Source organism: Cavia porcellus, unplaced genomic scaffold (genome assembly GCF_034190915.1).
Source record: "Cavia porcellus strain 051 isolate PalLab524CR breed Dunkin Hartley unplaced genomic scaffold, mCavPor4.1 scaffold_3, whole genome shotgun sequence".
Taxonomy (NCBI): domain Eukaryota; kingdom Metazoa; phylum Chordata; class Mammalia; order Rodentia; family Caviidae; genus Cavia; species Cavia porcellus.
The window spans coordinates 70,683,558-70,699,263 of NW_026947486.1; the positions used below are offsets into that span (position 1 = coordinate 70,683,558).

Consider the following 15,706-nt stretch of genomic DNA (forward strand, 5'->3'; position numbering starts at 1 on the left):
TGTCATTTGCTAAATCACTCGGGCAACTCACTTAACTTCTCTGCCTCTATTTTCTCATCCATACAATGGCGATAAGGGCTGAGATCACTGCCAGGAACACAGTAAGTGCTATATATACACATACACACCATCTGTCGAATTCTAACCAGATTTCAATACTGCGAATACTTCTTTGTCCACAGTCCAAGTACTTCATCTTCCTCTGCTTTGACGAGACAAGCAGGAGACAGGAAGCAGAAATGATAAATAATGGAGGAAAGCAAGGTGTGGGTTTGGGTTTGAGTCCTGCCAGCTAAGAATGTAGCGGTAGTACTAACTTTAAGGAGATATTTTTTCTTCTAATAAAGTTTCCCTTAAAGTTCAAGTAGATTTTTACACTGTCTTTCTAGTCCAGATGAGGTTTGCCAAAGTGCCAGGAGTGATACACATTCTCCAAACACTTTTGCTTATTCCAGCTTCACAGACATATCTAAGCAACTGAGGCTGGGGCTGGCATTCAGTCCTGAGTAAGGATTGCTCTCAGAGTGAGGAAGTCTAGCTCCAGTGCTCCAAATTCTCTTTTTGTAATTTGGTAACAGTAGAGAAAGGCTTTTTCAATGGGACCCTTTATATTAAAGTTTGCAAGTTTGACACTCAAAAGGTTATTTCTTCTTCAGAACTGGTCTTCCATTAGGGTGGTCAGCACTAGGGAAAAGTGTCTGGCTTCCTTGCTATTGAGTAATATGCTTATCTAAGGTACATTTTTGTAAAAATATCATTTTAAGAGAAAAAAATAGGTGCTGCAAAAAAGAGAACTTCAAAGGAGTTTATACACAATTAAAAGACGTAAAGAAACTGGAGACAGAGAAAAAACCTACTTTTATGAAGGCGTAAGATTTAGTCTCTATACAGGATTAAACACTTGTGTACTTAGGCTGAAGAGATGACAAAGAAAGAATTTAATGAATTGCCAAGTGTACAAAGGGACAATACAAGATCAGTAAGAAGTAGCTTTGATCTGTTAGAAGCTTAAAGACACAATAAGAGAAATTTAAATTGAAAAAGTGGAATGAAGATAGTTCAATTAGATATGAATTTCTGTTCATGGATTGAATAAAACAAAGTCAACGCTCCTAGAGATACAGGAGAACGTTCATTTCTACCTAACTTCAGAATAATAATTACCATTTATTAAGTAGTAACTCTATAATGAGCCTTCTCTTAGCACTTGCTATGGCCATCACAGTGGCAGACATTATAATCTCCATTTTTTTTGTTTGTTTTTTTGGTACCAGGGATCAAACTCATGACGTTGTGCTTGTCAGGCAGGCACTTATGCCACTGAGTTAAATCTTCAGCCCAAATCTCCATTTTCTATTAAGAATGTCCAGGTTTTCAGTGGTGAAGTATACTGTCCAATGTAACAATACTGAGTGATGGCAGCTCTGCTACATTGCCTCTTGAATGTCCTTGCATGATTTCCTTCCTTTTCTTTTATTAGTTATTCTTTAGCTTAGGTCTTTCTTTAAAAGATTTATGTTACAAGCTGAGTTCTCAATGTGGCAGTACAAAGACATGCTGTGGAGTCTTTAAAAGGCAGAACTTCATGGGAGGGCAATGTGGGTACTTATGTCGGAAGCATTAAAGGAATTTTTACATGACCCTGGTAGTTCTCATGAGCAGGTAGTTATAAAAGAGTAAACCTGATTTCTCCCCACTCTCTGGCTCTTTTCAAGCTAAGAGGTAGCCCCATCCTTTTATGTGTGCTCATGGCAGGATGCAATCACCATGAGATGATGCAGCTTGTGGGGTCCTCATCAGAACAGGTACCACGCTATTCAGACTTTCAGCCTCCAAAGATGTGAGCTAAAGAAACATGTATTCTTTACAAATTACCTAGCCTTCGGTATTTTGTTACAGCAACAAAAATACGGAGTCCTAAAAGAGTTAGTAACTCAGGAGGAAAAACAAAACAATCATACCCTATTTTATTATTGTAGTAGTGAATTCAAGCCATGGCTAACTCTCTAGTAATCTTTCTAACATACAAACCATTTACTCTATGCCTAGCACAGTGGGGGAAATAAAAACGATCCAGAAAGTGTTCCTCTTTTAACAAGTTTATAACACTCTTAATGTTAAGATATGAATACAGATAATAAAAGACAAGGACAGCAATGCTACTAAGAGAATCACAGGTTACACACTGCAAAGACACAGAGAGAAGGCAGGTTTGCCCCTGGTTCGCAGAATTAAAATTATTTCATGGAGCAGGTGGCATTTTAACCTTATCTTTGAATGATAAGCAAGATTTAGTAGTACAGAAATTAAAAAAGGAAGTGGGAATGCAGAGAAGACCTTTCAGATTTTATTTATCAAAATACATCCTGTGGGTGACTTGTTATGATTGATAGATTGTGTCATCTTGAGAAGTTTAGAAGTTTAACTCAGCAGGGAGCCAGGATTCTTACTTTGTAAATAGCCTCATCCTATGCAAGAGGAGGGCACAGAGATTTTCTGAGTGCTACGCCCACCCTAGAGGGGTTGTAGCCTATGTACAATATAAAGGAGGAGGAGAAGTTTATTCCCCTCTTTTGCTCTGGCTGATGCCTTGAAGTGTTGTCTCAGTGCCATGCCACCCTGCCTTGGAGCCAGATGACTATGGACTGAAACCTCTACAAACAGTGAGCTAAAGAAACCTTTCCTTCCTTCATTTTGGGTGTCGTGTTTTTGTACCTCAACGAGAGAAAAGTAACCAAGGCTCTTGTATTAGAATCTAAGACACCTACACTGGAAGTAGGTCTGAAGTATTAGCAAAGTTTTCATAAGAAAGAATGGAGAGAAAGAGTTTTCTAGTAAAAAGCATTATTATTCCCTTGTAACCTTTACTATGAATGTGCATAGAGGGAGCCATTTTATCTCCTTTCCTCCCAGTTTCTTATCATAAAATGGCTATCACTCATTTACCTAACTTGGTAACCATAAGATTGAGATTAGACAGCTTGACCAGTCAGAGATTGAAATTTACTACTTTCCTATTAGTTTATTCAGATTTCAGAACTTCAATAGAATGAGTTTTGGTATGCAAAACTTGGATATAAAACCATCATTCCAGATTATAATCAGTGAGCTACATGATCTTTGGAATGTTTTTTCAAATTGGTGGTCCATTTTGAAAATTCTGCAAAAAAATGAGTGATATGATCTTTTTAAATGCCAATTCTTGGGTCCCACTCCAAGACTACTGATTAGACATCTGCAAGAGTGGGCCAGGGAATTGAATTTAAAAAAAAATTCTTTAGAAGATACTGAAGCACTTAAACACTGAGCAAGAGAGAGAAGTATAAAGATAAGAGAGAATACAGAAACTATGGGACAGAAACCTGAATTGCACCAATGGAAAAATGGCACACTGTAGAGATTAAATGAGGCAAGACCATGAGTTGTCTTTACTGTCAGTGCCAGGGGGTTGACATGTTTTCCAGTCGCTACAAGAACCATACATTTCAGTGGCACAATGCCATAGTTAAAGCCTGGAGTCTGGAGCCAGGCTGATAGGATTGAAATCACAGTATCTAAACTTAGTGTAGATGAGGTTCTTAACCTCTGTCTGCATTAGTTTCCTCATCTTTGTTGGGATACTATAAGTACTTACTTCACAAGATTGTGATGAAGTTAAATGAGTTCATATATGTGAAGTGTTCAGAATTAGGAACTGGTATGTAGTAAGTATGATATGTGTCAGCACAGACTTGTTAACAGGGATGTAGTAAAGTTAAGGCTGTCTTTCTGGAAGATTCAAATGGCAGTATGCAAAGTAATCTTCAAAATGTTCTCTGTGCAAAAAGTACTATATTTTCCTTGTAACTTAGTGGTTCTCTAGCTTGGCTGCACACTGGAGTTTCTTTCTTGCTTGTTTTCTTTCTTTCTTTCTTTACTGGGAATTGAACTCACAACCCTACACTTGCCAGACAGGCACTTATGCAGCTGAGCTAAATGCCCAGCCCTGGAGTTACTTTCTTCTCCTGTTCTGGGTAGAAATCGAGGAAGACAATTCCAATATTCACCCAGCACTGACAGATATATATATATATATATATATGTCCACGTTTTATTATTGACTCCTCACTATATGCAAGATACCATCCTATGCCCTTTTTGCATTACTTCACTCAAATCTTACAATCATCTTGAAGGTAAATGCTAATATTGTCACTTTAAAGACTGTGAGTTGAGTCAGGTCATCCAGGTAGAAGGAAGCTAACCTTTTTCCTGGTCTTTCCATTTACATCACTGCCTTTATCCATTTTTATGTGGAAACAACAGCCTGAGAGATCTCTCAGTATGTCAATTGGATTGTATCATGTCTTTTGTTCCAGTGTGGAGACTGAGCCAAGGAGCTCATGCATGTGAAGCAAGCATTCTACCACAGAATTATCTTACCAGTCCATTTTAAAATTTTATTTTGTGACAGAGTCTAATTAAATTGCCCAGGTTGTCCTTGCACTCATGATTCCTATGTCTTAGACTCCAGAGGAGATGGCAATACAGGGATGCATCACATTCCATCTGACTTTCTATGGTGTTCTTGCTCATAAATTTCCACTGGTTTCCCAATGCACTAAAAATGATACCCAAAATTCCTTCCAATGGTTTTCAAAGCTCTGAACTGTCTAACACCTACTCATCTCCCCAGGCTCAGTCCTTCCAATTTCAAACATAATCACCATATTCCAATCACATTGGTCTTCTAAGCTGTTCCCTGCCTGAGGCTTTTCTGTTTTCTTTCTGCCCAGAATGATTCTTAGGTTCTTTCTTTTTCTTTCTTTCTTTCTTTCTTTCTTTCTTTCTTTCTTTCTTTCTTTCTTTCTTTCTTTCTCTTTCTCTCTCTCTCTTTTTCTTTCTTTCTTTCTTTCTTTCTTTCTTTCTCTTTCTTTTCTTCTCCTTCTCCTTCTCTTTTTTCTTCTTTCTTTTTGATATAGGGTCTTGGTATGTAGCCCAGACTCGCCTTGAACTTACTATGTAGACCAGGCTGGCATTAAACTAGTGGCAATCCTTCTGCCTCAGCCTCCTGAGTGCTGACATTATGGTCATGTGCCAGGGTCTTTGTATGGATGGGTCCTTTTTATCCTTCAGATGTGGGCTCAAAAGTTATCTCCTCAGGGGCCTTCTTGATCACTCAAATTTAAATAAAACTCTTATTTTCTATTTCAGCCCTTTGTTTATTTCCTTTATGGTACTTACAACATATATTTAGATATTTATTGGACTTTTGTTTATTATTTGTCTTCTCTGATAGACTGTGAGCTCTATAAGAACAAAAAATATATTTTTGTTGTACAGTGTGCAATATATGGTTGTGCACTGCAGGATTTGGTTTGTGTGGACAAGATGGCTCTGGTTTTTTATACCTGATGTGGAGTTTGGGTACAGAAGCGAAACTTTGCTGAATGCTTTTGTTTGTGAACTGAATTGTTTGCAAACAGAAGTATTCATGAACTGAGGCATTACTATAAGTTAACAAGGATTTTCTGACAAAAGCAGTAAGGTTTCTTAAAGAGTATCTTTTTGTAGGGGTTGGGGATTTAGCTCAGTGGCATAAGCGCCGGCCTTGCAAGCAGGCAGTCGTGAGTTTGATCCCCGGTACTGATAAAAAGGAAAAAGACAAAAAAAAAAAAAAAAAAAAAAAGAATACCTTTTTGTGATTCACATAAAGATATCATGTGGTCTAGTAGTGTCCTATACATTTACTATATTTACCAATGCAAAATAAGCTTCTAGCACAGTGTTGAGCATACTGTATATATTCTATGTATATACTGATTGAGTATAAAAATAAGGTAATATTAAGATGTTGCTAGTGAGAAGGTGGAGAAAGGGAGGGCTAGAGAAAATTGCTAATTGAGAAAATTGATAATCTAAGAAGATGAAAAAAAGACAAAGATGTTTAGGTCTGATCCCAGTAACCTAGAAGGAAAAAATGGTGCATATATATATATATATATATATATATATATATATATATATATTAGAATCTAAAGAAGAAGACTGAGGGCTGGAGATATATAGCTCAGCAAGCATGAGGTTGTGAGTTCAGTTCCCGGTACAATGAAAGAAAGAAAGAAAGAAAAGAAAGAAAGAAAGAAAGAAAGAAAGAAAGAAAGAAAGAAAGAAAGAGGAAAGAAAGAAACAAAGAAAGAAAGAAACAAAGAAAGAAAGATTCAATTGAGACTATGATGATTCTATTAGGATAACTTGAGAAAATGATGCCTCTCGGTTTGTTATTATTTTGTTTTCATCATTTTCTTGTGATTTTTAGAAATACCTAACTTTACCTGGCTCAGTCTTTAATATTGTCATATTAATACTGTACAAGGTCCCTTCTTCCTTTAAAAACCATGCATCTAAAGGAATGATTTCTATTTAATGATCCAATAATTTAGGGGCCAAGTTACAAAGGATTAAGGAAGGACAGATGATCACTTTCATACCAGTAACTTCCACTGACTTTTTCCACCACACTCCATCTCTGTTTCTTTTGGGCTCTGGCCCTTAAAAATCAATTCTTCTATTTTTTCTTTTAGGGAATGAAAAAACTTCTATAAGCCAAGGCTATCATGCAAAATTGCCTTTTCTACAGAGGCTAAACATATATTTTCCTCTTTCTTAAGTTCTGCCACTCAGAATGGCAGCATCCAGTGTGTTGCGATATGGAAAACCTACCTCTGCATACTCGGCAGCAGGAATCTGGAACAGAGACTGGAAATGCACAGGTTAATTTGGGGCAAGTCTTGAGACCGCAATATACATTCCCTTCCTGCCAAAGAGAAACACAATTGAGATCAACATGATCTAAGTTAAGTCCCAGGTTAAGCTCAATATCTATGATAGAAAAGGGGCTTGGAATATGGCACTGCTCTCTCATACTCTGTCCTAGGCACTTCCTACTTTCTCTTATGTATTATTTTTCCTACATACTACTTCCAATTGCAGAAATTAAGTCCCAGAGAGATCTCAATTCTGGTCAGGTATCCTGGTCCAAGGTGATAGAAAAATACGCTGTGAGGGCTGCCGTGGGCCTCCAATTCACCAAATAATTTGGCTCTTCTGTTCTTTGTTTACTGCAGCTCTGGCTCCTCAACAGACCCCAGCTGAATGTTGGAGGTATTAGGGAATGAAGATCTTTGTGCTACCATTTGTTGCTACTCATGTGTTTCCTTTTCCAAACCAAAGAGGTGGGCTTTCTTTGGAATAATACAAAATTATACAAGATAATCTGAATCCAATAGCTTCATCCAGCACAGGGCAGGGGAGATAATTCAATTTGCTGGTTACAATTGTTTTCTCTCTTATACATTTTTAAACATTCTTGTTAGTTCCTAGAAGTATATTCTTCTAGGGTTAGAAGGTTTCCTGCAAAGTCACTAGGAAAGCAACCCAACAAGTATTTTTCCTAAATTACTGAACTACCAAGAGAGGTACAAAATAATGAGATAGTTTTTGCCAATTTTTTTTTAAATCGGTACTGGGGATCGAACTCACAACCACCTGCTTACAAAGCAGGGGCTTATGCCACTGAGCTAAATCCCCAGCCCCTGTTTTTGCCAATTTTCCAAGGAAAGAAATTCTTCAACTTTTCTTGTCAACCTTTAAAGTTGTTTCAGGATCTAACTTTATACCTTTGTGCTTCATTTTAAATAGGCATCTTACTCCACTTTTTAGTTATATCTGTTAACCCCTCTGAACTGCACAATTAGGTAATGACATAATTGTTATGGTTTATTTCTGAAGTATATGAAGATCTTTTGACAAGTAAAAGCATGGGAATCACAGTGATCAAACATGAAATTTCTCATCTCATACCAGGAATTAAATGGTTAGCAGAATGCTTCAGAGATGGTAACCAAGAGACACTCCATTTTCTGATGAATTGGATACAGTAGGGTAGAATTTTACAGTGACTTTTCCACCATAGCATTTCCAAGGCTTCAAATGATTGAAAGACTTTGGATGAAGGCTTAGGTGATGTAATTACAATTATAAGGAGTGCAAACCACATGAAACAACTTAATTTTGCCCACTTAAGCAGATTTTGCTCCAGTTTTAAAACTGGAGTGCAAGTAAGTCTGAGCTCTTCAGGAGAATTGGTAAGCACTGAAGAAAATCAGGAAGTTTTGATTGGCAGGAACACTTATGAATTAAATATGATTCATCTTTCCTTCAAACACCTTATAGTGTAAGCTCAAAGAAAAACACAAGTGCAGAGGAAATCTTCTCAGTTTGGTAGGGACAAGTAGGAGCACTGAGATGCAGGGTCTTACCGAGCAGCTGCATTGGGTGCACTGATTGGGTTGCCGGTTCTGAAAGAGCCCTTCAGCCACAAATAGCTCTCCATGTTGGTAAGTGGTCCCGTTGTACTCACAGGACTTGCTGGTCATTTTATTGTTCACTGCAGGTAAGGAGTCTTCTGGAATAGGATGGAGGGGAAAAAATAAACACAGTACTAACATAATTGCAAAGAATTTCATAAATCCCAACAGCAGATGGGGCTGTACCACATAGAGGAAGTTAAAAAGCCAATTCTTGCTCCAGTGGCTAAAGAATTCAGATAGCACTAAAGTAACCAGACAAAAACAGTAGTGGCCATCACCATCCATCCATTTTTTCATTTGTTGAATATTTATTGAGCACCTACTATGTGCCAGGCAGCATAATAAGCTTTAGGGAAGACCAAAGAGCAAGGACAAGGCCTGAGCCTTGAAGAAGCTAATCAGCTTCTTCAATTCTTCTTTGATTACAAGGTACTAACTTGCTTAACAGGAGGAAGTCTATGGTACTTTCCATTTAAACTTTCTTAGTTCCCCTTGGGGAGAGGAACTGTCTTAGAAACTTTATGCTATCTAAAGTTTTATGTAATTTGTCATACGCTTCTACGCTAGTTTCAGTCTCTGTAGGTTTGCTATTTTGTGGTATGATGTGGTATAGTATGGTTTTGTTTTGTTTTGAGGCAGGGATTAATATGCAGCCCAAACTGACCTTGAACTTATAGATTACAGATGTGAACAAACCCAGCCAAATTTCTGAAATTTTCCTCTTGGTTAATCCTGTATGACTGCTCCTCTCAACTCCTTTTTATCTACACAAGTCCTGTCTGAGATTTAGCTCATTACAGTGTTCCCTAATAATTTAGCCATTGATCTGGATCTCTGAGAGCACCTGATGTCTGGAGCACACAATTTGGCATTTAAATATAATTGAAATTCATATTTGTGAATTATAGTACCTATCAAATCATTTCCAAATAGTCTTCATATTTGCTATTACAAGGGAATCTCATAACAATTGTACACATCAAATAAGGTATTCTTACCTTGATTTTTCATTTGGGGGAAATAAGTCACTGAGATTGAATTATTTATCCTAGTTCCCAAAGTTAGCAAATGGTGAAAAAGGAAATTGAAATCTGGTCTCCTGACTCTAAATTTCGCCTGTTAACTTGTATATGCACGTGTATGTATAACTTCTTGAGAACTGGGAAAATTAAATATCTCTTTACTCCCTGAAGTACAGTATAGGGTTGCCATTTAGCAAAAAAATCAATGCACTTAGTGAGTTGATTCCAACTTAAATTATGTCTAAAAATATTTTCACTGGATTTCCTTAAGTATATGCCATACATATGTATATATATATATATATATATATATATATGAACATTTTCTAAGATTAAACTAATTATTGATGCATGAATTAGCACTAGATACAAGCAGAGTTTGGAAAGTGAGTGCTACAGTCTAGTAAAAGAAATTACTGGAGTTTAGTGCTTCATGGGGGAAAAGTTTAGAGAATTAGATCACCCCTTCTATCAGTTGAAACTATAATGAATAAGAGCCCATTTTATTTGGATAAATAATACCTCAAAAGTGTTTAAAATGGAATGAAATCATTCTCAGAATATAGTGAAAATGATAAAAAGTTACTATATGCATAATAATAATAATAGTAAATATTTATTAACCTTTATATGCCATAAATAATAGCACTGCTTTTATACACATTATTTTCACTGGCTTTTACTAATAATGTTCAGATGTAGACATTACTATGTCTATTTTGCAAATGATGCAACTAAAGCTTAACAAAACAATCAACTTGTCCAAAGTCACATAACTTGTAAGGGGCAACACCAGGATATGGATTGATCCCTGACTGATTTGAAGATCTTCTCTATTAGCCACAATCAAAAAGAAAACCAGTACCTTCAAACTTGTAACAATGAAGGGATTATTGAATTTAAAACCAGTAAACAAACCAATGAAACATGAGGATTGTGCTGTGGACAAGGAATATTGTGACCTAAAATATTCAGAATATGGACAACACACTTCTTCAGCTTCAATTATTTGAGTAACCACTTAATTCTATACTTTAGTAAATAAGTTGTTCTAACTTTAGTTTCTGTATAAATGACTCTTTGAATATTAAATACTTATGAATCAGGCTTTATAGCATGTTTTAAAAGATCTTTAACTTTTCCTTAAAAAGAAGAGAGTTTTCACTCCAAAAAAAAGTTTAACCCAAATCAATTGATAGTCTGTCTGGGCTAGTGGTTCCTGTTCCTGCCCATGAATACATACAACTAAACAGCTGCAGCTGGCAGAAATGAGTAAAACTCATCAGAGAATGGATAGAAGAGAGTCATTTGCCTCCTAGGCTCTAATTATTCCAAATGTAAGCGTTTTGTGGTAAAAGAAAAATACAATGCCCTACAAAATAATATTTGTCATGGCTCCTACAGAAGCTGGCAGATCTTTGGAATGCAAAAAAATATGCAGAGTTATTTAGCCTCAAAATATGTGAATTGATTTTTTTTTTACTTTTTGTGAATTGATTTTTTGAACTAGTCCTTCTACTAAGGGATCACTGACAAGACAATTTCAGGTTAAGGTTTTCCACTGGAAGCCTAACCTTGAGTCTTCCTTGAAGCAGTCTTCTCAGTAACCTGGCAATGATCTCTAAATTACTCAACAGAAGAGGGGAAGAAAGCAACAGATGACAAGAAGACATGAGAATCAAAGAAATAAAAAGCAAGTATGGTCAAACTTACAACTAGTTGCATGCAATAAAATTATCTTTGGAACATCTCATTCTAAATCCTTAATATTGTACGGGGAAGATTATGAAAATGGAGCTATAATACTCCACAAAAGTATTAACCCATGTCAGAGAGCTGCTGACAGTAATCTCAGAAACACAATTTTTCTGCCTTTAAACTGATGTTGTTCTCACAGAAAGGGTGTGAAAACTTTGGGATAAAGCCACTAAATCACGATGCTAATTCAGCCACCATCTCCCCATAATCTTACACAAGCCACTTCATCTCTTTGGGGCTCAGTTTTTTCTAAGAATGGAATATGAGACTCAAATCTATCCCTTTCATCTTTCAAGGGCCAACACTGCATATTTCCCAACCACAGACACAAGGACACCATCTCAGTCTCTACCCTCTCCCTTCCCAGACTTTCTGAGGTGGCTGGGCTTTTAACCAACTATCTTTGGAACATATTCAGTGTTCCTGGATGAAAACTGGCAAAAAAAAAATCAGTCTAAAATAAAGCTTGCTCCAGAATCCCTCAGAGACTCCAATAAAAATGACCCAGGCTATACGGCTTCTGGTCTTCCCATATTCCTTGTTTAAAGTCAAATTTCCACAAAGCATCATGAAATGGAATGGGGAAAGGACATTATGTAGCAGTGGCAAAGAAGCAGTTTCTTCTCCCCAAGGGAGGTCTAGTCTTATATGTTGGCAGAACTACCATTTCTGAAATGTTCATGAAAAACACTGTTACCTAAATGCCTACAATGTCACCATTAGGGAATCATTTCTTTGGGTCACATGCTTGACTATTTTTGGAATCAGGTTTTTTGATCACAAGTCTTCAGAGAGACTATGCATTGTCACTGATATCTTAGTAGGAATAACTTTGTTAAAGAATTTTCTTTTGGCTTTCAAAGCAACTGACAACTTTTACCAAGAAGTCTGTAGCTATATTCCCACTTCCTTTGGTACATCATTCTTTCTCCTCCTGGCATTACTCTTCTTTCCACTCTCAAGAACTGAGTATTCAAGATAAAAATAAAAATAAAAAAGATAATTGCTCTCTTTCCCAATCTCCCAACTTCAAGTTTCCATTTCCTTAGTGGCTTTCCTGGCTAGTGAGAAAAGCAGTTTGTATGTCAGGAGACAAGTCAGCTGCCAGTGTTGTGAGATACATGCAAACCTTTCCAGTGTCCAGGAATCAGTGGTTCATCTGCTCAATGCAAAGCTATCCTTTCTTGTGGCATTGCTACCATTACTTCCATTTCTACTTTCCTTTTGATGGTTGAACCAGATTCTAATGTTCCTCTGGTGATCTGACATTTTACTGGTACAGTCCCAGCACATCTACAGGCGACCAGGAAGGGGGCAATGTTGGACAGGGATATGAGGATGACTAGACCTATATAATGCAAAGGGATCTTTTCTGAGATACAAGACAGGAGAAAATGCCAAAGGGTTAGGAGAGCAATGCCTAGAACAGATTACTGATTGGACTTGTAATTTTTCACCTCTATATATCATCATAATAAAAAGAAAATAATTGAGCCTAGTCTCTTGGATCCCAGTTGCTATGGTCTGAATTCATCAGTTCAAACTTTAACTTCCAAGGTGGTAACATTAGGAAGCAGAACCTTTGAGCACTGATTTGATTTTGAGGGTTTTGCTTACTTTGGATTAGTGTCTTTATAAGAATATTGTTTATCGCTTCTACCAGGTAAGGGTACAGAAAGATGTCATCTATGAATTAGGAAATAAAAGGAGCAAACATTAAATCTCTGGCAACTTGATCATGGATTTCCCAGCCTCAGGAACTGGAGAAATAAACTTGTAGCATACAAGGTAGCCAGTTCTTGGTATTTTGTTATAGTAACCTAAACCAAATAAGACATCACTTGTGGTATGTTTTTGCAGTGTGATATTGGGGAGGTTACTAAATCTCTCTATATCCTAATTTCTTCATCTTCAAAATGAATATGCTCTCTACATACTTTACATGGCTGTGATATTTAGAAAAAAATATTTCAAAAAGCCCAAATTTGGCTAGTATTTAATAGCTTTCTCAAGAAATGGCAGATAATATTTGCTCAGAAAGAACAGATGAAGAGTATAAGCTTAAAAGAAAATGGAAGGATTTCCTAGTTTCCATGGATGACTGGACAATGAATCAAAGGGTGTTTGGTTTGTAATTATGTGTATAGTGTTGTGGAGATATGAGTTGTTAGGGTTTAGATTTAAAGTGTCCCTTTTCGAGTCTCATGGTTTGGAAGCTGATTGGGTGGTAAGGCAGTATAGATGGCTTGCTATTTAAAGGCAGGGTTTGGTCAAAAACATGCGTCACTGGGGGCATGTCCTGGAAATGTATATCTTCCTCCTCAGCTCCTTCATTCACTCTCTTTGCTTTCTGATATGAAAGCTGACATGATATGAGTGGCTTATCTCCATCCAGACCTTTCCAGCACACTGCTTCGCCTAGATCTGGTTGACCATGCAAGGACTAAAACATCTAAGACATGAGTCAAACTAAACTTCTTTTTAAGATGGGGGTGTCAGGTATGGTGTCCCAGTGATGAGAGAGACTTATATAAGAGGTAAGACAATTTTTCTCTTAGTTTGCATTCAATAAGCACTTATGGAGGTCTTAGGTTATAGTTGGCATGAATAGGTCCTTAACTATACCTTGACAATCTCTGGTAATATGCAACTTCAAAACTATAAAGGGTAATAAGACCTTTTCCAGACTTCAAAGAAATCTTGCTGTCATTGAAAGGGCAAGCACAAGAAGGTGTTAGATGGTAATGTATTTAAATAACACATGAAGATTGACATTGGAAGAGATCTAATAATACAAAATGCTAAACAATGCAAAATAGGAAGACTTATGAACTCCATTAACAACGATTCAGGTTAGACACTGAAAAATACTCCTAGCTGAAAAGGTTATTAAAAACTGGAATCACAGGCAAACCAGCAATTAAGTTCAATCAGTCTTGATTTATGATTCCTCAAAATGTCTTAAGGTTGTGAGAAAGGTAAACTCTTCCTCATTTCCATTTCAACAGCATAGCTCAGTTCTATTGGTATGTTTTTATTTTATGATTTCATTTAAAAAAAGGTATCTGCTAAAAGATGCTATAAGTCTCTGGTTTGGAACCTTTTTAGCAATTTCCTGGTTTGAGATTAAAATTCTATTTGTGCTTATTATATGAAAAGCTCCTAGAAGTTGCTAAAACAAGACTAAAATCAGTAACAATGAACAAATTATAGCATATAGGCAATTGATAGAAATGGAACTATATGCACGTTAGACACAAGAAATATGATCAACCTCATTCGTGAGAAATATAAATTAAAACTGCACAGCTGTACTGTTTTTATTAGATTTGCAAAAAATCCAACAGTTTGAGTGATAAACTCTCTTCACAAGGTTGTGAGTAGTTGATAAAACAGTGTAGATGGATATATATATATATATATATATATATATATATATATATTAACATATATGTGACCCACCAATCCTACTTTCAAGAATTAATTCTATAGATATACTTGCTTATGTGTGGAACATGCAGAGTAATTCATCAGAGCACTGTTTTTAATGCCAAAAATTCGAAACAATTTTTTTTATCACTAGAGATTTGAATATATGTGAGTTAATACAATAGTATAGTGTATCATAATGTAAAATAATGAGTAAACTCTTTATGCACTATTATAGAAAGATATTAAGTTTTTAGAAGTGCAAAAATGCAGTACATAATCATACTATATTTTACATAAAAGAGAACATATATCTTTTGAGGCACAGTCTTTCTATGTAGTTCAGCCTGGCCTCGAATTCACTATGCAGTGCAGGCTGGCCTCAAACTCACAGCAATCCTCCTGCCTCGGCCTCCAAAATACTAGGATTACAGACATGCACCCTACCACACTCAGCTGATGAGACCATGCTTTAAAAGCGCATATATTCAAAGTCATAAATGGCAGAATAGAGATCACTAGCAAAATACAACTTCTATTAAACCCAGAATAGAGAAACCTGGATTAACAACTTAGTGAGGAAAATGAAAAGAGATAGATCACTAGGAATCAGGAAGGAGCTGACAGGAAAACTGGAAACTATAGAGAAATTGGGCAAATTGAGCACAATGCAGAGAAAAGAATGAATAGATCAGGAAAGAAATATTGGCTTTTGTGGAGAACCTTCTCCACTAACCAAAGGTAAGCCTGAAGAAGGACAGCAGCCTCAGGAAGAAACAATGGACCAGGCTAGTAGTGTTAACCTGTGAGAGAAGCCCATAGTCATTGTAAACTGCAAAAAGTGTGGAGTTTTACTCTGAAAGTGACTTCTGGATGGTAATCTAGAGTTGGAAAAAATACAGTGTAGCACCTGGCATATTTGAGAGGGTCTAACCTGGAGCCATTTTGAGAAGAGGTCAATTATTTAAGGCTGAGTTGCAAAACACCTATACATCAATTATAATTCAGGGTTTTGGGGCCACCCTACCACAGTGACTGGTTGAGAGGTGGCCACCAGAGACAGTCACAGAGAAAGTATGGTCCTCATATGTATCCCTGAGAAGTTTAACTTCAGGCCAAAAAAGACAAAGGGAATTTATCCTGTGT

General features: G+C 36.6%; 1 protein-coding gene across 5 annotated transcripts in view; it reads right to left on the reverse strand.

The window, feature by feature from the left end:
* Chrdl1 (chordin like 1) overlaps window positions 1-15,706 on the reverse strand; it is a 114,960-nt gene that overhangs the window by 33,607 nt on the left and 65,647 nt on the right. For 3 of the 5 annotated variants that reach the window (XM_005002703.4, XM_013150197.3, XM_013150195.3), the window contains exons 5-6: window positions 8,301-8,446; window positions 6,703-6,796 (exon numbers count right to left, since the gene is read on the reverse strand). In XM_005002703.4, coding sequence (XP_005002760.1) covers window positions 6,703-6,796; window positions 8,301-8,446 — 240 coding nt within the window. The remainder of the gene's footprint in view (window positions 1-6,702; window positions 6,797-8,300; window positions 8,447-15,706) is intronic. The other 2 variants (XM_063246278.1, XM_063246277.1) reach the window with 1 other exon arrangement.